We start from the raw sequence: 27436 nt of genomic DNA on the forward strand, positions 1-27436 counted from the left end.
ACTATTTTAGCATTTGAGTTGATAGATTTTATCAACTAAGTGACAGAAGTCATTCTTTTGATTTACTACAGGACTAGCTGAGAACACTTGAGGCTGCACACTTTTTGAAATCCAGAAAGCAACCACAAATCAGGACAAAATTTTTTGTATCCATTAATATGTAAAATTTCAGTTTAGACAACTTTATATTTACTGAAATCAGGACATATATATATTGTACAAAAATCTATCCACATTCAAAGCTAGGTGAACAATATTCTATGTATCACACACCCTTCACTCATAATCCTTTAAAATAAGCCTATTGAGTAATTGTGTAACAAACCACAGAATTCAGTAGCTCTCCTCCCTCTATTATCTATTCCACAACCTGTCATATTAATCATAATTTCATTCATTCAAAATATTTTAATAACTTTAATACCAACTTTTACTATGCACTTATCCAACAAGCTGGTGAATATAGGAAAGTACAAAAATACCAGTATACAATACATCGACTTGATATAAAATGCCTAACACTCAGACAAAAATGTCATACAAATGACTGGGCAAAAATATGGATTTTGAAAATGCATGAAAAAATTGTTCCCTGAACTAGAAAATACTACATGTTTTACTAAAAGGGCTAGTGACATTCCTTTTAAATACTCAATTTGGCGTAATGCTAAGAAATTTATAGGTACATTTACACTCAATAAAATATTGGCTGTTCTGGTTGGAAGCATAATAAAAGAAGGGAAAATTCAACAGGTCTGCCATTTTATCCACTACAATGAACAGACCCAATGAATGACTAAATCACTCAAATATTCAAAGGAACCTTTTGCCTGTATTGACATATTGATAAATATTTGCTTCTTTGTGCTATGTGTTTCACTTCCCTGAGCATTAAGTGCAAGTTCATGTAAACCATCAATTATTCAATGCTATATATTTCATTATTCAGCCATTTATTTAGCCTCTATTTTAATTGAACCATGGACATGGAGATTTGTGTTTCCACTTCCAGCTATTCTCATGTGCAATGTTATGCTAATTTTTAAACATTCAAACTTTTTAAAGTTAATGTTGCAGAAGGCAAAATAAAAGAGGGGAAAGAATGAACCAAAATAGGCAATGCCAATGAGTGATTAAATAAACTGCTTCTATATGAAATGATGGTTTCAGACAAATTTACATTACACATTTTGCACTTTTTGTTGCCTAAAAGTAACGCCAAACACTTTTAGGTGCCTAAAATTAAACTAAAATAATGTCATCTGTGCATATAAAATCAAAAATGAGATGCAGCAGCAATTGACAGTCACACAATACAACAGTTTGCAAGGGTCACATTGTTTGTGTGAGAAATCTCTTAATTAAAGCCCTCATCTGCATAGTGAAACACAATACAACATAGAACATTCCTTCTCTCAGCATTTTAGAAAGGAAACTTATCTCACCTAGGTCTTACTTCCACCATCTAAGCTTTCAACCAAAACTCAAAAGATTGTAACTTAAGCTCATAAATACCTACATGAGAAATACCTACTCAAAAGTAAATCTACTTAGTATTCAAGGTAAATTTACACAATAACAATAGGTTGGTATTAATCCAGACATGGCCAAAAAGTCTCTTTTTGTGAAATGATAAACATTTTATTGCTGATTAAACAGACCTAGTTTGGATTTCTGCATTTACTGCTTTATGTAAATCTCAGTGAAAAGCTGATTACCTTTCACATGAGGTTGTTAAATAAATGTGCAGGACACTAAAGCATTTCCTCTTTTGTTATAATGAAGAAAATCTATGGTTAACCAAAGCCAAATTCTGGTCTGTTATATTCAAATTACAACAAAATGTACATTTATTATCATTATAAGCTTACAAAACAGGTAAACCTACAAGTAAGTAGACCTGGTCCAGAGTGTGAGCGGGAAATTACTACACAATGATGAAAAATACTAGTGTGGACTGGGTCCTAGCTTTTCTCAGATTATGCCAACTTCCTCATCATTCTACTTCATACATGTACTGATGTAGTACTTCCTATTATCGACTGAATGAGTCCATTTCCTGCAGTTATTGTTAGAATTGGTTTCACATCGTAATAATGGAACAAATGATACATTATTTGGTCAAGAAATCAACATTTTTAGCAACTTAAAATAGAACTTAAAAGTCAATGTGGTAGACCTAAGCCCTGTAGGCAACATTATTTTTGTGGGAGTTTTCTGCACAACACAAAAGCAGCCTCCCATAGTCCATGAGTCACTCACCTTAATGGTTTTACATTTAGATACACAGCCCACAGGCAAAGCTTACCCCCATTAGTTTACCTCTCTATCAAGGGTCAAAAACAATGACCACTTGAGGAGGTTTACTGAAGTAGCTTTTTTCTCTTCAGCGATGATTGTCCTTCGCTTTTAAAAGTTGTCTGAGAAACCTACGACTGTTTTCATATTGTTGTGCACAACTTTATTGAAAGCATGGGTGTTGCACAAGTATCTGTTCTTTCAAATAGCTTTAAGGAAAAACAACCTTCCTTTTTCCCTCCAAAAAACAACTGCTAAAAGATAAGGAGACAATTGGGAGAGGGCAGTGTACTCAGAGGCTATGATTGTAATGCAAACATTTAGCCTGCAGAATGAGCTGTTGAGAACACAACTCCTTTGGCAACAACACAGCTATCTAAGCAAGATAGCAGTCAATCATTTCACACTTTTAGCCTCAGAACAATCCCAACATGTACATTGTATTTTACAGATGTTAACTTATAGAGACTATATTAAGAGATAAATGAACTTTTAATTGTCTATCCCCATGGTTGGCTCAATGACAGCACTGACATAGACAACCACTTCATAAATTTTATCTGTAACAAGAAATGCTTTAAAAAGACAATGCCACGGATGAAGACCATGTTTCATAATTTGCTAATTTCCATTGATCATGTTGATAGTCCATGATATGCTGGTAATCACTAACAGACCACAAAATAGACCTTAAAATAACAACATACATGTGTGTACTTACTACCCCCACTTTCAACAGCCAAAACACTATCACATATTTCAAAAGGCATCTTATTCATCTAAGTGTGATACATTGCCAATAATATCTTCTCATGAAGAGTTAGGACTTCATCCAGCAACCTGAATCACACATGCATCTTTCAACAGATAAACCTGTCACTCATATCACACAGACATATGAAATACAATATACCAGAATATGACTAGTACTGCAAATATTATTGATGACAACAAAATGAATATTCTGTATCTATTGGATGTTTCATTCCACAACAATTTTTCTGGGAGAGTTGCCATGTGGGAACAATCAGACACGTTTTTCACTTTAACCTTTTGACTCCGAGGGCAGAATCTTGAAAATGATGGCAAATAATGTATTCTTTTGGATCTTGTAGAACAAAATGGCACCAACTGATGACTGATTTTACAAATCTATAATGACTTGAACCTGGATTTTGTACTTTGGATAAATTGATTCCATTGGTTACAAAGTAGCTTCTCACAAAGTTCAGTGACTTATTTGAAGATATTTTGGTACATTCTTCCAAGAAAATTCTACTTTCAATAATATTGGTATGATATCTGTTTTGCAAAATCAATCTACCCTGTATTTTCTTAACATTACGGTTTCTAGATATCTTGGCAAACATTTTGTCATGCAATGGGCAAAGTTTTAGAAATCTCATCCTAAGATGACATTTTTAAATCTGTGAAAAGAAAATTGTATCAAAACCATCACATTTGATAGTATTTGGAAGGCTACATATATATCTCTTTTACAAGTTAGCTCATGACCTTTTGAAGTATTTCCCATACACCTGAACTACATCCTTTATTTCCCAGGGTAGAATCTTATATCATGGTTCAGATCATGCCTGATGGCTTTCATGTGCAAGGTGGTGTTATGTGTTGCTTGACACTTAACTTAATCACTCTTATTTCAAGACTTCTAGAACTATTTTTGTAACAATGTGGCTACATGCTAAACCCTCAGCAACATTCTAGAGCAGATGATGAAAGTTGCTTTTGACTGCATGTATTATATAGCTCTCACTGCTTTCAACACCTGAGAAGAGACTTTCATATTCCCAACTTAGAATTCTCTTGTTTACACACTGTGCGATTCTGGATAAGGAAATACATGTTTCCCACAAACGTTCTTAGTTGCATTTATCGAAAACCTGAGCTAAAATCTTCATAGTCCAATTCCGCAGATGAAAACACACAACAGATGTAGCAAAAGCATACAATTTTCATATTTGAAAATTATTTCAGGTTACATTCAAATTATGTATATTGATTTGTCCCAAAAGTACATTAGCTTGCATATTTTTCATCTCATTACTTCTAATAACATGAGCATGTTAGAAAATGAAACACTCCCTGTTAAAAATGCTGTATGCACTATTGCACATGTTGTGTCATGCAACTTCTAATCTAAACTTAGCTTTTGCATTATGTATACATTATGTCGATATTGAATAATTTGATTCACTAATCACACTGTCTTGAATTATTAATCAGATCTGGGAGATGATAAAACCTTTATCTATTGTATAGCATGTCTGATTATATAAACATTCAATATAAATTTTTAATCCAGGATCTGCTACTCTATTGAAGAAAAAAATCAATAATAATATCACAAAAGTTGTGATATTGCACACATAAACATGGAGGTCTTCATGCACAAACAAATAACAACTGCTCAAATGAAATTTGAATTACACATAATATTATTAACTTTTAAACCAAAAGGAGTTATTGTTGCAATATGTGATAACAGAACAGTGAAGTAATCAAGTGTATAGAGGCCAGTGTTTAACCCAAAAATATATTTGCTTGCATGCATTTTTCTGTTGCATTTTCTATTTTCTGCTTAGATTTTCCGCTTTAATGATTCACTTTGTTAGTGGCTTTGGTTCTTCTTCCCAGATGGCAAGTTATTGCTATGCATACATTAGATGTTTGAATGTCAAGATTGCCTTAATTTGTTTGTTTATTCTTTTAATATTTTAGGATATTTATCAAACTATTGATTTTTGAACAAATTTTTGAAAAAAAGGGTAAATTTTAACGTATTGACTAGAACTCACAGTGAGAGTTTCACTGACACTGCCAAGAGGCCATATTTTCAACCAATTGAGGAAAGACATGCCCAGTACAGTAAGTGCAATATTGTAATAATATGGATTTACATAAACACATACAAATGTACAATGTACAAAATGTATGCCTACATGAACGCCAAAGCAATGTATCCCAAATGTCATAAAGCAACAAGTTCCCCCACTAAGCTTGATTATATCAGGCCTAAATCTTGATTAGGCTTTGCTTTTAATATTTCTGATTAGAGTATTTTAGTATGCTTCCTGTGGAGGCAAAATGTGCCTACATGTGTTCTGTAGACAGTCAATGCACTATACATATAAATCTGGATGTAGTTTGGTGGAATGAAATTGAAACTAAAAACCACTGCAGTTAAATAAGTTGACCCACATTTTGGTTACTTTATTAACCCCATTATACCTTTTACAGGAGTATTGAGTGAATAGTATGAACAATATATTTTACTTGTTGTATGTAGCCCCCCCATATGATAGTAAATTTGAGCATTTAATTTACATTGAAAATGCAATATCTACAACATGACCTTAAATATGAAAGCAGGGCAAATGTACATGTATATTCTTGGGGATTGAAAACAATGATATCATAAATCATATACTGGTATATCAGTGTACTGATCAAAACAACTAACCACTTCAGAAACCACAACACATTCTTGATGAATGAAACACCTGGGCCAGGAAAGCCCACAACATGAATGGACTACTGGATACCACTACACCCACATTATGAACCATTTGCATGATTTGTTACACATAAAAAATATTGCTGGATGAAACATTGCTAAGCCTACAATTTGTCCTGTTACAGGTACATTGTAAGGCAGTATGCAGACTCCAAGTATTAGACATATAATATTTGATGTAATGTAACATATCTACGTTTTAATATTTAATCTAGTCCCATTCTATTTCTAGTAATGTTTAAGTTCTAAAAATGTTTGATGACGTAAAATCGATAATATGTTACGTATAATATCTGGTAGAAATATATTATCGATTTTACGTCATCAAACATTCGTTAGAACATAAACATTACTGGAAATAGAATGGCAATAGATTAAATAACGTAGATATGTTACATCAAATATTTTACGTCTAATAAGAAGTCTGTATACGGCCTAAAAGTAGACTCAAAGCTTAAGTATTAGTAATAGTCAGCAATTCACCCAGGTGAGTGCCTGAATTACTTCCTTATCGTTTCCTATGTTACATTGGCGCGTGATTCAAAAGCCTATAAAGCAGGTTTGAATTTACAAGTACCGTAGCATGACATCAATTAGCAGGTCTAACAAGATTGCTTCAATTCAATGAAATTTTAATTAATTGGCAGGTATCACAAGGTTTGAATACAAATTGACCTGGCATACACTCAACCTAACGGCAACACAAAAGTGTATATATTTTTAACTGAAATGAAATATACATGTACACCTGTATGTAACAAGTATTATTTCATAATTATTTGGTTGTACAAGTACTACCACCATTTACGAAATCTCACACTCGGAATTTGAAGCAAGATGCACAATTTTGCATTTGTCATTGTGTTTAGTTTACCGTTACACATAAGTTGATTTATGATGGATGGCCTGATCATGTGATTAACTGTCCAAGCAGATATTCCATTTTGTTTGTTTGAATGGCTCGTCTCACAAAATTACACATTTGAAGCAGACAATAAATGGTGGTACTGTAGACTAAAATCAATACTCAACCTTCAACATGTTTGTGCAAAATTAAGCACTTTGCTAGCGAAAAACTATTTAGATATATCATAATATATGCAGCAACTAAACACACAGCCGCAAGCTATGTCTACTACTACTGCTGGCATACATAAATGCACAGATTGTACAAGGTCATTAATACAACAAATCCTGAAATTTACATATCATTTTGAATCATGTCCTTAAATTATAGTCACATGCTGCAGCATGTGCACATTTTCATACAAAATTACAATCTTCATTCTACATGTACCTACCGATACCGGAAGGTAACTAGCCTTACACCTGTTCACGTTTCATTGCACATGTACATGCACAATACAAACCACAGATTCTATACCAATACATTTGAATAGAAACATCATCCACAGTGAACCAATCACTTACTTTCATCCATACAGAAATATCCTCCTCACTTATGACAAAGAACACCAATATTATATCCAGTTATGAGTATAAATTCCTGTTACTTGCTGTAGATCTAGATTCTATACATCCTAGTGATGTAACATCAATGAATTTGGAAGACCAGGTAGTCAAGTACTCACTAACATCCCTAGCTCACTACGTAGTACTACGTAGGAAATAGCACAGGCATGACACACACAGGCTTCTATTCAAAGCAAACACAGTGCATGAGTGGTGGTATTTCCACAGCCGAGTCCGCCCACTGTTTGTGTGACATCAATGAAGTGTTTCTAGATCTATTTCACAACCTTGAGATTGTCAAAAACCATTTCAACATGTTCAATGCTTCCTCAAATTCACATGTTATTCATGCTTTACTTTATTGGAAATATTTAAAATGTATTGGCATCATAATATTGTGACAAAAGAGAGGGAAGTTCACATAAAATATTCATATCTTAAATCCTCAATTTTGCTTTTGTTGAAATTTAAAAAAAATCAATAGTAAACACCTGACAGCCAGAGTTGGTCTAGTGAGTTTGTTTTGTTTGTGGAACACAATGGATTGTGACCTTTGCCCCAAAGGGGAGTCCATCAACCAACAAGCAGTTGATGATAAATATTAAATGAACGAGGAAGAGGGGAAATTGGTAAGAAATGACCGCGATGCTTGATTAGTAATCAACCAATTGGAATTTATAGTACCATAAACATCAAAATATTGTGTAGGACATTTTGAGGATATGAAACCGAACTCTAAATATAACCACCCTCAGTGGGGTCTCAGAACCCCTAAATATGATGACTCATAGTGGTCGACTAAATGTTATAATTAAAACAGTTAATTAAAATTTGCAATGTGCCATATTTTGATATTGATTTTATCCAATTGAAACTGGAAAGTCAGGGATATCAGTTTTGGTTCATCATGACTATATCGCAAGCCCTTGGTAGACCTTAGGGCAACGACAGTCTAGGTAGGCCCACTTGCTGGGAGTTTTATCATGTGTAGTCATGGCAGATCTGATGCAAACACAGAGGTCTTTATGTTGAACAATTTGCGATAATTATTTTGTTTTTATCCTGGAGATTCCTATTATTCAATATGTCTATCCAGCCGAGCTATTGAATTCATGCATCGGTAACAATTTAACCATCTGAAAAAAGTAAATACTGATCTTGTTCCTAAATAAATGCCCCAGGATGTTGAATTTCTTTTTTGAAATTTTTATGAGAAGGAAATTTGCAATGAAAAAAAGCTTATAAATCGAGGTGAAAATCACAAAGACAGACTCACTTCTTGTTCATTTTCAGGTTCAAATCCAAGATGACGGTGCCCATGCAAATAGCGTATTAACAGTAAATACTACAAAATTACATCAAAGTATTTATTAATGCATTTTTATGCAAAATGTGATTTACTTTAATAGTGAGATTCTATACTATTACTGGTAGTATTACTATAAGCACCTTAGAATGTATGTTGTCCATGCAATTTATTAAGCAAATTATTAATTGCGAAAGCCAGCAAATGCCAGTTCTATTACTTCTAATAGCTTATTACTCACATGATACATTGTATGACATAAACATTTCTGCATTTCGGTCAATTTTTCATTGACAAAAATATGGGGGCATTTATTAGACAGGACATCTATTTAATACATTATGTTTTTAGTATTACTGCAATGGTCTTTCTCTTCGACAAGAATATATTGATCAATTAAATTATAAATAAATTTTAAGCCATAGATTTTCTTTTTAACTAGTTGGCAATGTTTCCTAATCCATACATCCTATACTATCTGTTTCAATGCAATCTGGTTTGTTGTAATGTACACACCCATGCCAGAAATTTTTAGTCTGAATGCCGATTTAGAAAATCTGTTACAATTAAATATGAATAGGCCCCTGTGTAATTTGTGACATCATTCATTGGACCCCAACTTCAAAATTATGATGGTCGTATTGTATGCAAATAAATGAGTTATTGAAAGCTCAAGTCAACTTGATGATATGAGGTCAATAAGATGTACTGAGGCATTGGAAAGAGACATGTGCATAAGACCACAATGGTATGGGAAAACAATAACCAAAAACCACATAATCAGACCTCACAATTGTCTTACAACTCATTAAATATCAGCGGTCAACTAGAACAAAATAGTTACAGAAAGAAAGTTAATTAACAGTGATTAGCCATCAAATTTGTAACATTGTATAAAATACATAATGCTTTTCATACCCCAATTATGCCAGCTGTCTGAAGCAAGTTATATAAAATAAGCCCAATCGGCATTGGAAGTTTGCAATGCATTGTAGGACAGTTTTTGCAGTTTTAGGACACTTTGTCCTTTGACCTTTCAGAAAATTCAGAAATATTGGGTTTTTTTACTTTTTATATATAATCTAAAATGTTTTACAATATTTAAAACAAATATAAAAAATATTAGTGTGTTATAAATTAATTATTTGGTATTTTTAATGATCAAAATTGTGACAATAGTAAGAAAATTAATAATAATTACGTAAATTTTCCCGATATGTCAGAGGTCAAAGTGTCCCAAAACTGCTCTCAAAAACCGGAAGTTAGAATGGCGATTGGGCTTATTGTTCTTAAACAATTGTCTGAAGCAAGTATTTGCAGCGTTACTGTACCAGTGTGCACTTCAATCAGGAACATTTGAACTGAAATTGGTACATTTCTATATTTAGATCTATATCAAATTTTTTGCAAGTAAACAAGCACACAAAATCAACATATAGGCCTATATCAGACAATTATTCCACTTAATTAAATAGTCCATAGTACATAGTACAAGTTGATTGAACTTGGCAATGTCACATTGCCCTTCCATCTCATACAGACCATGTAGACTCCTTGTATTCATTCATGCCTATAACATCCATGTACAAATTAAATTAAAGCACACATAATTGTGAACCTTCTTCCAGCTATGTTATTTTCTTTATTTAATTATGTTCCAATAATGCATGGCAATGATATGCCCAAATTGAACCAACATGTTGTATGGAAAACGCAATGCCTTTTAATTGGTCACATGCACCAAATAATAATAATATGAAGTTTCAATACATCAATATACTATGATATGCAAAAGAAGAGCGTATTTTTGCAAATGGTTTTAAAAATAATATGTATTAAAATAGAAATGCATGATATGACTTGACTGTCATTTATAGCTGAAATACGAACTTCCCATTCATTTTCAACTCCCAACTGCTCCTGCAATTGTTTAATAGTTATATTGACCAAAATAATAATATAATTTATTTCTAATACAATAAATATTGTGTATTGGGATTCTTTTATTGTACTTATATTAAACAGGAAGATAATACAACAAACTATAATGCCATTCGTTTGTTAACTGTGTTCTTTGTATACGTAAAAACAACAATGAATGAAAGGAAAGGAGATTGGTGAACAGATTTCTCAAATTTGGAAAAAATTTCATTCCACTATATGAAGTTAGTTGGGCTACAATTCTGCTATAGGGTAAGGTATTTAGATCTGTATTTTGGATTTGATATGATCAAATAATAAAAGATTTAACCATGTAATTCCAACTATGAGAATGAAAAGTAGGGCAATCTTGCACCAAATGACATAAAATATTCATAGCTAGATTTGCCTGGCAAGCTTTTAAGGTAAATTTATGCATTTTTGGGTCAAGTTTTTATCCAAATCTAGGGCAGGTGACATTCTGTTCTTGAGTGGCATACCTACCTGTGATTCACTACCTGAGGGATCCTTTGACAAATTGACTTTGTATGCCATGTGTTAAAACCCTCATCACCTATGCATACCTGGACTCAACCTTACCTGAGCTAAAGCTCACCCATAACCATTCTCTCCATCTTTAGGAATAGTCTGGTGTTGCTTCTTGCAGTTTTAATAGTTAGTCATCATCCAGGCAGGTCCCTATCTCAAACCACAGACCAGACTTTTGAAATAGAGTCATAGCCTCATATCCCATGGCACAATTCAATATTTTCAATATCAACTTGCAAAATCATGGCGTTGACCTTTTGTTGTGGAGTATGAGTTTTCGAACCCAAAATTCACAGAGACATTTCATGTACAAAACAATGCCACTTTTGGGTATTAGCAATTTGTTTCTTGTTGTTTGTATCCTCATCACTGCATCCTGGGCATTGCATACCTGGACTCAAGTGTACCTGAGTTCACCTCACCGCCAAGAAATTACCATATCCCATTTTCTTGCTATCAGTGGGTCAGTTAGTTAGTCATTCAACCAGGCAGATCCCGTTCCAGATGTTGTTTACCCCACACAGTCTATCATCGGACACCCATTACAATATTACATAGGAATTTATACCTTGTGGACAGGACACAAATGGTTAGTAAACAATGGCTGAGGTTTGATGGCATGCCTTAAACATGAAGTGCAGGTCCTGGAAAAAGGGCTATGCTGTAAGTTTTGTGATGGTATCCACAGCACACAAAATACATGTGAAATCACTAATAACAGAGAGATACTTTTGAAACAATTCAGATTATTTAAAATTTTTCATCACTTTTTCAAAAAAAAACACAGTGACAGATCTGTGTAGCCAAAGTATATCAAATGCAATAAAATTTTTGACCTTGGCCACAAAAAACCTCTGATGTGCAATTTCAATGTTACCATTTACAAAATACTGTCAAATGTGAAAATTTGTTACTTTTCCATATTTTGCAAAATATGTGAGTATAGTGAAAATGCCCAGGGACGAAACGCAAACAAAGCAACCCCACCAAATATTATCTTTATATGCCTGAATCTTTGAATGCTCTTCATGCAGAATAATCGTCTGCAAATAGAAAATATTTTGATAAAGTTGACATTAAATATGTCCATAAATATTTGTATTTACAACTTTCTACCGAACTTTGACCCTGACAAACAAATTTACCTGTTGCTACACAACATTGAATTGCAGACTACTTTTGTCAACATCGGTTTGTTCCCAGAGAAGATATCTTACCCTTCCCAGAATCCTTTGCATCAAATGGCACTCCCATTACTTTGTACATGCTCCCTTTGTTTTTGTTTTTCATGCCAAACATGGGTCGATAGTCAAGAAATAACATATTTTGCCAGATCTGGATGTGCTCTGTTCATTGACAAATTTATTGAGGTAAATTTCGTCGCTATTGACCCATGTTGCACTGCATGTAGATAGCAAATCAGTACAGAAAATTGAAATGCATTATGGGAAGCGCAAGATATCTTATCTGGTTTGTTCCACAAGAAAACACTTGAAAAGCTCACAAAACTATCTCAAAAAGACCAGGGATACAATATGCAAATTCACACTTTTCATTACCAAACAATCCAAACAATTCATTGTAAAGAACAAGTTGCAAACTCGCGTTACGCTCTTGACTTTTCACAAAAGCGTTGAATTAAAAAGTCAGCCACAAATCATTGTAGCATAGCTTAAGGTAAAATACAGGTATTGCAAAGAAAAGTTTTCTATTTCGGCTTCTGGTTCACTACCCTTGGGTGCTTACTTGCATTTAGTAGGCGTGGGAATAATCAAAGATTTATATTAATTAGAGAGAAAAATATTGAAGGTGGTAAATTATCTTGAGAAGCCGCAGAAGTATATTATCACATGCCTTGCTTCAGTTGCAAATAGCAACATCAAGAAATAGTGATGTCCTTCTTATTCAAGGGTGCTGGACCTATTTGAACAAATAAGTTTTATTTTACACTAAAGCATGTGTAATTCAAAAGCAGGAAACACTCACACTATTAAGGAACACAACAGCCTCATCCCAATGGCATAGTCCAATAACCTCAATTACATAATCATAGTGCAAAATTTGACCCCCAGTTGCAGAGTACGAGTTTTTTACTCAAATTTTGAGTCATTCAATGAATGTACAAATGTATTGGGGTCTAAGAACTGTGCCCCTGATATATGAGCATGTTGTGGATCTTTTAGTGTCAATGTCTTAATGTAGAAACAGATCTATGCATATCCCAAACTTGTCACCACCAAATTGGTTGAAAAACGCAAAACTTAATTTTGTTATCCAGGATACTTAAATTCTGAAAGTTCACTACCTAATATTTTCATTCAGACATTTATTCAGTCTGTGACATGACACATATCTCTTTAATATCAGTATTACCGTAATTGGATTGCCAATCCATGAAAACAATTAAATGCAGTACAAAATAATTTGATAAAAATCTCATAACTTTACAAGGAAGTTGTAAACTTAATAAAATATGATTTGGTGATCATTGGCAAGGCATAGAAAAGCCTCATGAATACAAATCATTAAATGTACTTTCTCACTCTGCTGAGCTGAATTGCCCTTCTCCCTACAGAATAGTTCTCAATTTGAATGAATATTGCAGAAGTTTTCAGCCGAGTAAATTACCTTTTGAGCACAGATAATGATGCACTGTGTACGTGATGACAAAATATGTCACCAATTTTCACATTCACACCTCTGTTTCAAACTCTTGGGAACTTTTTTTGATAGTATTTTGTATTCTGCCTTGTGCATGAGCAGCTTTGACATTAGATACATGCATACAGAAATGTCCTTCATGTAATATTTAATTTAAATCCAGGGCACCAAGTACCCGGTACTAGATGTTCAACAGCACTATAGCAACGTGAGCAACTTTCTGAGCCTTACAAATGATTTCATTTGTACAAAATCAAAATGTAACTCACTATTGACGGTTTCACCTATCATGGTCGGTAGGCATCATCAGAATGATGGTTGTAGATCCTTACTTCCGGTTGGACGTATCCCGGCCAACGAGGGTGTTTTATCAGCCAGGAGAGGATCATACACGTGACTAAGGATGATTGATGATGCCTACCGACCATGATAGGCGAAACCGTTAATAGTGAGTTACATTTTGGTTTTGTACAAATGAAATCATTTATAATGTTTACCAACAAACCTGATGAATCTATTTAACTTTCTGAACCTTTGTAAAGATGTTCGTTAGCTATCCTTTCACTATTACAGTGTGGGGCGAACCAAACATAATCTGTTGAAGTTCAGCTTTAATTAGCAGCTATACAGTCATGAGCTTTAGACAGCACTGAAAACAATTTTCTTGCCACCCTGGGCATCTTAGACAACTGTAGTTTGCCTAGCAACACCAATGGTCCTGTCTACTAAAGGACTCTAGTCAGCTTTCTATTGGACTCAAGTCTTTGGACTCTCGGCTTGGACTTAACTCCCAACACTAGATATCTGGAGACCTCAACCAGTACAACCATGTTCAGAATTGGCCTAGAATAGCCATACCAAATGGACTATCAGGCGCTTACTCATCTAAATCATATATCCACAATCCAATACGATAAAGAGATAACAGCAAGATAACAATAACTCAAGTGTGAAATTGATGATTTCAGATTAATCTCTTCCACAGATGTGGACGAGTACTAAATCAGGAAGCATGAAGGCAATACAGATCAGTCCCAGAGGAAGGATTCTATAAAGCGTCAATGACTATGACCATGATGGTGGCATGTTACTCAACGCTTACAAGGATGTTCAAAACTAGATAGTGATTTAATTTCAGAATGAGAATTGAGACACACTGGCTCCAATATTGTTTGGTCATATGATAATAATAAATAGATATAAATTCCCGGCTTGCAATTTATTTCATCAATATAATTATCACTCTGTATCATCAAGAAGTATAGCAACAGAGTAATTCATAGGATTTGCTGCCCAGGGCATTTGCACTCTGATGTTTGTATCACACCCAAATGTTAACTCTTCTACATTGAAGCTGGCTTTCCTTTTTGAAGGGAATTTTAGTTGATTTCTCATTTCATACCTGTTATAATTTATATTCCTGTTGGGAATTAATAAAAGTTCACATTCAGGATGTTTTTAAATTAAGTGAGAACAATGAATTAACATAGAATTAGGTGTAACCCCCTTGTTACTGGTGCCATTTTTTATATTACAAACCAACACTAAATCCTTTTCCGTATAAAGGTGAGAGTTATAAATATATATAAACGTCAGGTCCCATCCCTATGGCCAGTACATGATGAATTCATGCCATTTGATTTAACTTGTACTTTATTCACAGCACTTGTTTCTTTCACTTCTTCATCACCTGAATCCATTAATGCTTGATGACTGAAAATCAAATCCAATCACAGATGCTAAGAACATGATCTAATTCCCTAGCAGATGTGACCTATGGGTTGGATTCACACATTTGAGTCATATCCATCGTGCCGCCTATTTCTTCATGTTCAGGTGTTGAGTGGGCGATACATTCCATGTAATCATCAGTGTATTACTGAGATCTGATAATTGATGAGAGACCTCATCTTTTTTCCCTTATCACACTAAAAATGGTACTATGACTTAATATAATTGGCATATTGGGGAATAGATCAAGGCAATGTATAAATGAGCAAAGGCTCTGAGCTGAACATGAGCTCATATACACTCCCTCATCACATCATAATATGATATAGTGTTGCTTTAATGTTCTACTGAAGAACAGAGCTATGGAATCATATCACAAATGTTGTAATGCTGAATATTGTAATATTACAGCCAAGTTGAGTAATTACAACCCTACAATTTTGTGATGAGATTTTTCGTTGCAGAGGTAGAACAGATATCTACATTGCAGCTACGATATCACATTGCAGCCATGACATCACAACCCGAAAGTAGAGTATTGCGGGCAAAAGCCTCAAGAGGCAGGAGCTGCTCCATGAAGCCACTTCCCTGACGAAGCCAACCAAGAGTTGTAACCATGGTTACCATGTCTCCCACTTCCATGGAAAAACAAACCTACAGGCTCTAGCAGCCAGTAAGTTTACAAGACCTTTAATTGGACATGTGATTTAAAATCAGCCTTTGTAAAAATCTTTATAGTATTAGTAATAGCATTGATGGAAAGTGACAGAAAAATAATATGCATCTCATCAAGTCGGCTCATCCAACCAGAAAAAATTATTTATACTTTGAGGCGATGTCATCATCTGGACAACATGCGAGGTCAACATTCTGAAGCTGCCATAGACATCTGTGGCTAGTAAGACTGTCAGGATGGAAAACAAGAGAGAACCAGTGTTTGTTTACTTGAAAGGAAGAGCTGTAAATAAATAAAAACTGACATGAATGATTAACTACTTGTTTTGTTTTCCAATTTTATATAATTTATTATTTACATCTTTTGAAAGTTCATAATGTGGGTGTATTGTCATGTCAACAATCATTATCCCAAATATTTCATGTTTACTGCACATATTGCCCCCATTTCCGTCCAATGTTAACTGACTAGTTCCCTTATATTACCAACAAGGTGTATAGGTGTTGACACACAAACAAACTCTTTACAACCAACTTTAAATTTGCTCTTATTAAATCATAAACTTGAATATGGCAGAAAATGAAAGGGAAATTTAATAATTACTTGGTTGGACAGCCAGAAATTAATGCTAATAGGAAAAGGTAAAAGTGACTGAGTCACAATAAATCAAAACAACATTGCTTAAGCCCAGATTGGCTAAGTTTTGATTCTGTAATTAATCCTCATATTAAGCTCTGGCGAAATAAATTTAGTGAGAAACTTTTTAAGAGATACGACTTTAAATAGAAATGGAATGGAACATTTGTGTACTAAAATCCATTAAATAAATCACAATAGTACAAAATAGTTAAGGCATACCGTCCTTCACCTGGCGTTCATTCTTAGCCAATCTTGATCTTGTGAATCAAAGCGGTAAAGGTTCAATGTACAAGACCTGTGGTTTCCATATTCCAAATTTACATTACATCCAAAGGCAAAAGTGTTTCAAAATTATGCATTCCTCATAAATGGTGGTACGATCACGCAGTACACATAATGCATTTTGCTCTCTAGTCTGAATGCTAACGTCACATTTAAGGTACAGGTGAGAAAAGTAATGCTTCACACGTATTATACCTTAAGACCCAAAGACCTAAATCAAGATGCTCACACCTGTGGCACTCGTTATACCTTACCGTTACTAATTTCCTTTGGTTCCTTAACCCCGATTTCATCCTTAAATTCGCCAACCTTAACTCAGTTAATGCATCACGCCAACCTCCCCTTAATGCTTGATTCAAATCCCACCCTATCCTTATAATTTCAACTGAGCATCAATCAATTTCCATATTATACCCTAACAGGTTATTCACCCACATAACATTAATTTAGATTTCCATTCATTTTCAGGTTAATATAGGATTTGTTGGTTTCTAATTGAATTTGTCTGCCACATCTCCCTATTACCTGACTCATACAACTGGACATAACAGGAAGATATTGTTCCCTCTTGTTGACCATCATTAGCAGGCAAAATATAAACCCCGATTCTTGGTCCCATTCAAATTGAAATAGATTGACAAAATATTACATAAATTTTCTTGGGAAATTGGAATTCTGTCAAACCATTAAGGGCTGGGGTATGAACGTTTGGACAGTATTTATTTTGGGACATTAGAGCACATCAGACATATCGAATTGCATTCTGAATACGAAGAATGTCATTCTGATATCAAATAATTTTAATTTTTTGACATTTGCAATTTAATACACATTTTATGGCAAATCATTAAAAATTGATATTTTTGATATTTACCAGTACTTGAAGTAAACTTTATTAATCTGATGATTTATACTTAAAGTGTATGTAGGTGGGATGAAAAGCCGACGATCAATTGAAAATTTTGACCTTTCGTATTGAAGATATGGATTTTTTTTCCCAAAACACCAAAAAAAATTAGGTCTTTTTGGGAAAAAATCCATATCTTCAATATGAAAGGTCAAAATTTTCAATTGACCGTCGGCTTTTTTCTCCCTGCTACATACACTTTAAGAGTATATCATTAGATTTATATAATTTACTTGAGGACTGTTATATATCAAAAATTTGAAAAATATCAAATTTTATAATTTGTCATAAAATTTGTATTATATTGTGATTTTCAAAAATGAAAATTATTTGGTATCAGAAAGACATGCTTCGTATTCAGAATGCAATTCGATAGCTCTGAGGTGCTCTCATGTCCCACAAAAAATACTGTCGAAACCCAATAAACGCTCATTTTAGATCCCTTAATAGAATTGGTACATTTGTCAGTGGCAAAACTAGGGTCACCGTATTGATAACTTCAAAGCATGAAGTCATGCTGAATATAAAGATTTTGAGCATTAATAAATCGGCCCAGAAATGAAAGATTACAAAAGTGCCAGAATGGTGCAAAGTTGGTGTTTGTCTTTTCTGAACTAAAATAATTGGTCTTCTTGCCTTCAAATCAAAACCAACCCTTTCAGATTATCAATCAAATTTGCAAACCTGGATGAAACCAACCGAATATCCTATCCATACAAATTAACTCAATTTCAATCATATTCCTTCATATTGAAACCATCTGCAAGGACAAGATATAATGGATGGCAATAGCCAATTAACAGATATGACTCTTGAACTTGAGGTTCATAGGCACTCATGTGTTGCTGTCCACATTACAATGAGACTTCACAGATCCAATCTCAACGGTATTATTAACCTGTAACACCTGGGTGTACAAAGATCTAATCAGTATTCCTTCATTGTTTTTACAAGAACTAGTGCATGGACTGATCAATCAGGTCAAACTGAACAACTTTAATACAAGAACGGTCTTGAAAGATGGAAAACAACTGCCATGGAATTGGGACAGGAAGTCTGTTTTACTTGTTTCACTAAAAAGTTTAAACCCATTTTATTTGTTTCAGTAAATAAAAAGTTTGTAATTATAATTATCATAACTTATGGGTTTCAATGACCCCAAAGTGCCCAAACAGGTTTGGATCACTCTGACATCTTTACAGGTTTTGACATCCGATGACCCGACATCTTAACACCTGACATATGGGAGGTGGGATCTAATAACTAATGTTGTCTGGCAGATAGGAAGAGGAGGAAAAGAGGTGATGGGTTTTACAGCATACTCAAAACCAGGCTTAGAACATGTCAATACTCTATCATGCAAATAAAGTTGTGTTTCAGGGGTGTGATTCAAAACTTGTGAAACATCCTGAAAGTAGTAGTAAATCCTGAAAAACAGTGCGAAATTTGGCCGTAATATCCCAAACAGGCTGAAAATCAATAAAATTACAATTTTAGCCACAAAAAAATCCTGAAAGAATCACACTCCTGGTGTTTGTAATGTCCTACAGGGTTTTCTTAATTTTCAGAACTTGAATAGGATTGTACACATTGAAAATTATGAATGTTACAACCACCCGTAGCCTAGGTTCAATCTTAAAAGTCCCTTCAGATTGTGTGAGATTTCTTACTTTCAAAGGTGAGCGTCACATGTGTCCAAATGTCTGAGCCTCATACAAAATGTGTGAGATGGCTTAATGCTTACTTCATAAGGACTATTATGAAACACTTTCATCAGACAGGTTGAACAAGTCAGTGTCCTCACAAGAACTTACCTGAAAGGTTGACCAGCAATTTTAGACATGGTTTAGGAGAATTTTATTGACAAGTAAAATCATTTAGTATGCTACTATGTATTTCCACACAAAATATGGCACTGACAATCGCGCACCTAATCATCTTCATTAAGAAGACAAGTACTAACTCAATACATTAAATGCTCACTGGAAATGACAGCTATTAAAAGGTTACAGTTGCTCAGTGAACAAGTCGCGTGTTGTCATTTTGTTTAATGTTGCATAGGCATGTCTTCTCAGACTACTTATAATGTAGCATTACATCGCACTCAATGGTGATGCACTATGGAACATAACAGCCTCATCCCAATGGCATAGTTCAATAACCTCAATTAAACAATTATAGTGCAAAATTTGACCTCAAGTTGCCAAGTATGAGTTTTAGTACCCAAATTTTCAAAGATCATTCAATGAATGTACAAATGTATTGGGGTTAAAGAACTGTGCCCCTGATAGATGAGCATGTTGTGGATCCTGGTGATGGCAGTGATGAGGAAAGAACATTCACCATTTTATTGATATTGTCTGGAAATCATTTTGACAAGAAGATGGTTATAATGCACTATTCAACAGCTTTGCCAAATCTATCGCTACTTTCATTTGCTACTGAATTTAATTATGCGAGACTCTATGAGAACTGCAAACTATCCAGCTAGTGTAAATGGATCACCCTAACAAACCTCCTTTCCTATGAATCAACAACTTCACAACTTTCTTGTGAATCAAGGACTTTAAGGATGTAACCCATCTATGCACTTTTGCGTTCCTAATAAGCTTGTTTATAACAATTGAAAGATTCATCTCAAAATGATTCAAACTTTAAAAGTGTGTGACCACCTGGACCGAAATCGGCACCTTTTGAGACATACCCAACTGCGATCAACCACAACTTATTGTTTCCAGTAAGAGAACAGAGATGCGTATACCAAGAAAACCTCTTCTCAACAAATCAAGGAACCACTTCTTTTTCGCAATATTAACTCGACCTGATGACTCAGTGTCATACTAAAACACAAAATCTTGTTGTACTCTACACATCTACCAAATAGCTTGTAAATTGAATAACTACTATGGAAAACAAGCATCAAATTTAATAAAATAGTGTGGAGACAGTCAATGGATAAATGGAAGCCTCCTGCCTCGAAGCTTACTGGTCTGATATAAAACGTACTGGGCCTATTCATGCCAAGATTCAACCTGTATGCATGCTGAGAGGCTAATACATACACCTGACTACCTATTTCCTATACTTAGCACTTTCACTATGTAAAAGTTGCTTGCAATATTGTTCTTACATTATGTAAGCAAAAGCTAGCAAAGAAACCTGTTCTTTCTTGAAATTACCATACTCCTCTGTTGTCTCAAGTTCAGATAGCAAAAGAAGGTCACCATGACTGGGGCTATATACCTTTAAATAAGTTGAGGGTTCCAAACTTCCAACCCATGCTGACTCAGTGTTGTCCTCTTCCTTACATCATTGTGCACAAGGTTTGGATGAACCTCTGTAGCTCACATATGTAGGCCTATGTTCCAAACATAATTAACGGCAGATCACAAGTTGGCCTGTATTTTCCTCCAACCTAGATTCATTTCTATGTTTTAAAATTTACCAGGGACCAATTTCATAAAGACTTGCAATGCATGAAGTCCCACATTCATTCTTGAATCCATCATAACATGTTATCTTGTAAACTTTTCAAGCATAGCTTTGGAGATTTAAACTGTTTGTGCACTTAAAATCAATGCATTGCAAGTCTTTGTAAAACCATGCAAGTCTTTGTAAAACCAGGCCTGGATCATTTTCCTGAAAAGAAACACACAGCAACAACAACAAATTCATCCTTCGTACTACTTACCATACTATACATTGTCCCCGACTAAGTCCACCCAATCGCTTGTAATAGAAGAGAACCCGCTCCTCACAGTACGGTAATGATGGGTGTTCCTTAAGAGTGCTCTGAGGTAATACTGGAAGCTTCTTTAATTCGTTTCTGGCTTTGGAATCACTGCAGCAGAAAAATACAAAATTGGTACATGAATTAATATTAGGGACAGGATATTGAAATTTTACTCTATTCTATACGGAGGGATTTTTGTCACTCTTTTGAGAAAGAATTTTACTCCTGTTTCAATCTCTCAAGAATACATCTCACTCTGGAAAGAGTCAAATTCACTCTCTCCATTTCAATCCGTTGAATTGATCACTATAAGTAACTAATTAACTAATTTTAGAGCTCCGACATCATTTATTTTATATGTACATTTAAAAGTGCACAGATACATACTCTGCTGATACCCCAACACACCCCCAGAGTTGTAACAAGGCATGACTTGTGATTTGAGGTAAAATGAGACAACTGACTTGAGTCATATTCAGTTGACTTGAACCCATTGACTTTGTACAGTGACTTGACAGGACCCGAGCTAAAAAATGGGCCATGTGACTTGACTCAAGACAAATTTTTGCGACTTGTTACACCCCTGCCCCTCACACACACTATTCATACTCGCACAACTACAATACAAGATATACATTTTTCAGTGGAATTGGAACAATCTTGCTAACGATCCAGGGTTGTTTTAATGTCGTCAAAATTTACTCATTATAATATTCTAAAATTGTATTATAAACAATGCGCTTGTCACGATGTGTGCATGAATAAAACATGTATGCACATTATGCTAATGAGACAGATTGTCATTTAACATGAATGTATTGCACCTGCCATAGTAACCGAATATTCATCATGTTCATACCCACTTCTGCAGGAATTTTAAACAGGGGAAACAAGCTGTGATACACCATACATCACAAACCAAACATTCTCTCACATTTGCAACCTATAACCTGTTCCGCACCGATGATATAAGTACTGAACCAAGTCAACATAATCAAAATCTTTAAATCTTACTCAAAATATCATTTGTTTATATTTTATCACCTTCATCATTTACCACCTAATATCATCTTGGAAATACATTCAAAAGAGTTCAAAGGAGCATAGCAATTGTCTAGTGGTTCTTGTAGAAGACTCAGATTTTGACATGAAACTTGATACTTTAATGGTTAAACATGCACATCTTATGGATAGGTCATCTATGTCAAAGATTTGTATTTATTTATGTCAATCAATTTTTATAAATAAGGGCAGACATATTTTTGAACCCAACATAGCAAGCCCTGCTGTGTAGTCATTTCTCTGAGCACCTAGACCTTTTTGTCTATGCTTGGAGCTAGAGTAGTCATTCATGATTTATAAACTTGCCAGGTACATTCAATTTGACCCATTTTGGTTACCATTGTTCTAAAGTGAATACATTAATGTTTAAGAATTGCCCGAGGTGCGGTACCCCCTTGCGGAAGGAACTGTTGAGTTTCAATGCTTCTTTGTTACTTAATTTTTCCCCCGTTTTGTTTTGTTTTGTGTGTTGTGTTGTATGTTTATATGTTGTGTTGTATGTTGTGTTGTATGTTGTGTTGTATGTTGTGTTGTATGTTGTGTTGTGTGTTGTGTTGTGTTTGTTGTTTGTGTTATGTTTTGTTGTGTTTACTTGCTGCTTTTGTGTTTGTATGCTACCATGTTTAAAATCCAGTTATAGCATGCTTTTCCTGTGGATGCAATTTATGCTGAGACCCCAACCACCTTGACTTCTCTCCATTTTAAAAACCAACAAAATAATGAACAGTTTGATTAATATTTGACTTGAGTGTCCTTCTAACTTCCTGACTTTCACTGTAATGTAAGTTATATAAAATGAATTAGCATTTTGTGGCTTACGCAAACACAAATTCACTTGATTAATTCTAAGCAAATAACACAATGAAAATCCATCTTAATCAATTGCCTAGCTACTTTACTACCAAAAGCCGAACCTGTTGGCTGTGAAGTTGACCTGAATTAAATTAGGGTCAGTCAATCAAAACCTGCTGGTCAAGTTTGATTACAAACTCCAGTGTACAGAATGTATCTCAGGAGACCAGTGTGTCCTCAGACTGACCTCACCCAGTCTGGACACTTGACACATCACAATAAAGACTTTTGATGATGATGATGAAAGCTCTCCATCTTGGTGAAAGATTATAAATGGCATCTTCCAAATAAATTGTTAAAATTTTGCATCAAAAATGTATAATAAGTTTGATGAAAGAATAATAATAGTACAGGCTGATTGATGTTTTCCACTGCATATGAAATTTGATGCATATTCACCAAGATATCAGCATACAATGCGGGCAAATAAAACGTGCAACTTCATTTTGTTCATTCCAAATTACATTTGTTACATTGTGTGTCATTTAATTTATTTGTAACTTGAATAGCTGCTAATTAATATGATACCAAGATGGAAAAAGAAGAGGCTTTTTGTGGCGCCCTCTACGGAGGCGCCACAATATAGGCATGACTTTGTGAAACGCTTCTAATTTCACTCTTGCTAGATTGAATTCGCAATTGTTTTGCTAAAATTATGCCCAGCAGCCAGCTCATAAATAAAACCACAATTTGCTTGGATTTTATTTTATTATTGTTTTCTGATATGCACGGGATAAAATGGTGAGCGATATTCTTTGTTTAAAATACAAAATTAGGATTTATAAAAACATCAAATAAATCCTGACCTTTGTATGCGTTCAACCAGTTTACCGTGTGCCTTAGAACCCGATAGACGGTGACATTTGACCATACACTAGGATCCACAACATGCTCATCTATCATGGGAACAGTCCTTGAAAATTTGGGTACACAAACTCATACTCTGCAACTTGAGGTCAAATTTTGCACTATGATTATGTAATTGAGGTTATTGGACTATGCCATTGGGATGAAACTCTTGTGGTCCATAGTGATAAGATCAATTAACGAGGCCTCAATAAACTGATGGCTTTTGTTTGCTAATTACCTAATTACCATAGAATCTATATAGCGGTAATTGACCATAAGATCACAGTCACAAAGCTTCTCAAGCTTGGTGTTTCTCCTTCCCTTGTGCAGTGGGTGGTGGACTTCCTTTCTGGGAGGAAACAAAGAGTGAAGTACAAAAACACTTACTCTGAGTGGGTAGAATTACATGGTGGTGTACCTCAGGGCACTATCATTGGCCCTATTGCCTTTTTAGGCATGATCAATGATGCGCTCACTGAGTTTGATAACAACAGAATGAAGGTTTGGAAGTATGTTGACGACCTTACAATAGGTGAAAATAGAGCCATTGATGATGTCACTGAGGTACAGCAGTGCTTGGAATCTCTCCATGAGTGGTCTGTCAGTAACAAACTTAAGTTGAATCCAAGTAAATGCCAAGCCATGAGTGTGTACTTTGGTAAAAACAATCCCCCGGATGTTGATCTACGCATCTCTGAGCACTCCCTGGCAGTAGTCCAGAAAGTCAAGTTGCTGGGAGTTATCATCCAAAATGATTTGAAATGGCAAGGCCAGGTAGACAATATGCATTCCAAAGCTAATGGAAAAATGTTCATGTTACGCAAACTTAAAGAAGCAGGTCTCAACGCAGGTGAAATCCTCTCTGTCTACAAAGGTTATATGAGACCAGTGTTAGAGTATGCAGCCCCCTTATGGCATGCAGGTCTCGCTCAGAGTCAGGAGGACCGTCTGGAGAGAATTCAGAAACGTGTATGTAAGCTGCTCCTTGGAAAGGAGTATAAATCTTACTCCGACTCCCTTGCAACTCTGGATCTTGAGCCTCTACACTCCCGAAGACTGCAGATTTGCAAGGAGTTTGCCTCCAAAGCACATGCATCTGAAAAATTCTCCAGATGGTTCCCTGCCACTGACTATTCATCCTCAATGACCCTAAGAAAGCCCCCTAAAGTCAAGAGTTACAGGTGGAAAACCAAAAGATTCAAGGAAAGCCCAGTTCCATACATGGCTGAACTCCTGAATCATGCTTAGTGTTCTCCTGTCCATCTAGTGATTTGGTTTGAATCATTTTTTGTGGGAATGGATGGATGGGAAGGGCTGGTGTGATTTGGTAGTCCAAGCCTTTTAGTGCAATTCCCTCTCCTGTCATGTTGTCATATTATCATATCTTTTTATTATGCCGTCACATTGATATTCTATTTGGTTGAGTTTGTGTGCAATGGTAAGTGTGGGTGTGTATCAGTGGATGTTAGGGGGTGTGTGGGGGTGTGTGCAGGGATGTGTTTGAGATATGGTGTTGGTGTGAGTTCGGTTGAGTATGAGCTATAGCTATTTATTAATTCTTTGATTGTACCTTTTAAAATTTTCATTGAGTATGTATTGTGCAATAATTCAAGGTTTTTTTTATGTATTTTATTATTATTTGCATTTCTTTATATAAATTTGATTGTAATTATTGTAATTCACCATGCAATTCAGCCATTTTGGCTGCTATTTGAGTGTTCTAATAAATATACCTGAATATATATATATTGCCATGGAGGTAGTACTAGCTACTACCTCCATGATTGGGTTAAGTAAATAACTAAATCCTGTTATCTACCCAGCAATGTTTGCTTATCTTAATAATTGTAACAAACTGTAGTGTAATATAAAATGGTACAAGACCAATGAAGACAGAAAAGGCAAACAGACAGAAATTTAGAGTTTTAAATTAGAGAGTTGACAGGAAGTTGTAAGAGTTAAATTGTTATGGATATGATTGGTGTAAGCGCCCGGGTAAGCGCTTGAAAATGTTGAATGTCAGATCAAAGTCATCCGAGGTGAATTAAGTAATGTCAATCACAAATTGTTACAGGTCATTTGAGGTGGACTAAGTTTATATTTGGATTGTCAGAACACCTTCCCCAATCAAACACATTTCTCTTGCATTTGATCATCTTCTACTCTTCCCTAGAAAAATCATTATACGAGGGGCAGTCAGTATGTTTTAAGAGTTGACTCGTGACGTCATATGTGGATTGTTTTCATGGCATTTCTCAATGATCACATAAACACTGTACCTTTGTCTTTCAAACAACACATGTAAAAATTATATCATACACATGATTACGTAACAGCATGAGCATAAAATCAATAGACTAGGGACACTGGCAAATCACGCAAAAAGGCGGGCTTTTTAAATTACAGAAAAAACATGTGTTTAAAATGTCCGAGAACAGCAAAAGTACAAGGTGCATATGGCTAGTTTTAGGCAGGAATAAACACTAGGTCGTCAGTTTGCATGTGGTAAAATATGAGACTTGCCATTAAAATTGGGTGAAAATTAGACGTCTGGAAACTTCAACAACTTTAGGGCTTGAATGGAAGCAAAATTATTCTGCAAAAATGGCGAAAATGAAAAAGCAGTTATTACAAATGACATTAATTATCTCCAAAATGAAACAGACTAAAATTTAATGACTGGTCACGTGTGAGAGCTGGTACTCAGTGCAATGATAACTGGTGCAAATTAAACAACAATTCAGCGCATGCGTAGGTAGGATGACCGATACAACATGGTGGAAATGCACAAAAATTGCACAATTCCATGTAAATAGGGCCTAAAATATTACAAAATGCTATGAAAATTTGAATTTAAGGTGGTATTGGAGGCATTTTGGAAGTGCTCTGTTCATGTTTTAAACATCTTAATTGAGTAGGGCAGAGAACACTGATCAATATGCCTTTTGTTTGGAGCTAATCGG

General features: G+C 34.9%; 1 protein-coding gene across 1 annotated transcript in view; it reads right to left on the reverse strand.

The window, feature by feature from the left end:
* LOC140148546 (uncharacterized) overlaps nt 1-27436 on the reverse strand; it is a 143648-nt gene that overhangs the window by 47805 nt on the left and 68407 nt on the right. Inside the window, 1 exon segment of the mRNA XM_072170539.1 lies at nt 21669-21818. Within this exon segment, the coding sequence (XP_072026640.1) occupies nt 21669-21818 (150 nt within the window).

This window comes from Amphiura filiformis, chromosome 3, assembly GCF_039555335.1.
Source record: "Amphiura filiformis chromosome 3, Afil_fr2py, whole genome shotgun sequence".
In the NCBI taxonomy this organism is placed as follows: Eukaryota; Metazoa; Echinodermata; class Ophiuroidea; order Amphilepidida; family Amphiuridae; genus Amphiura; species Amphiura filiformis.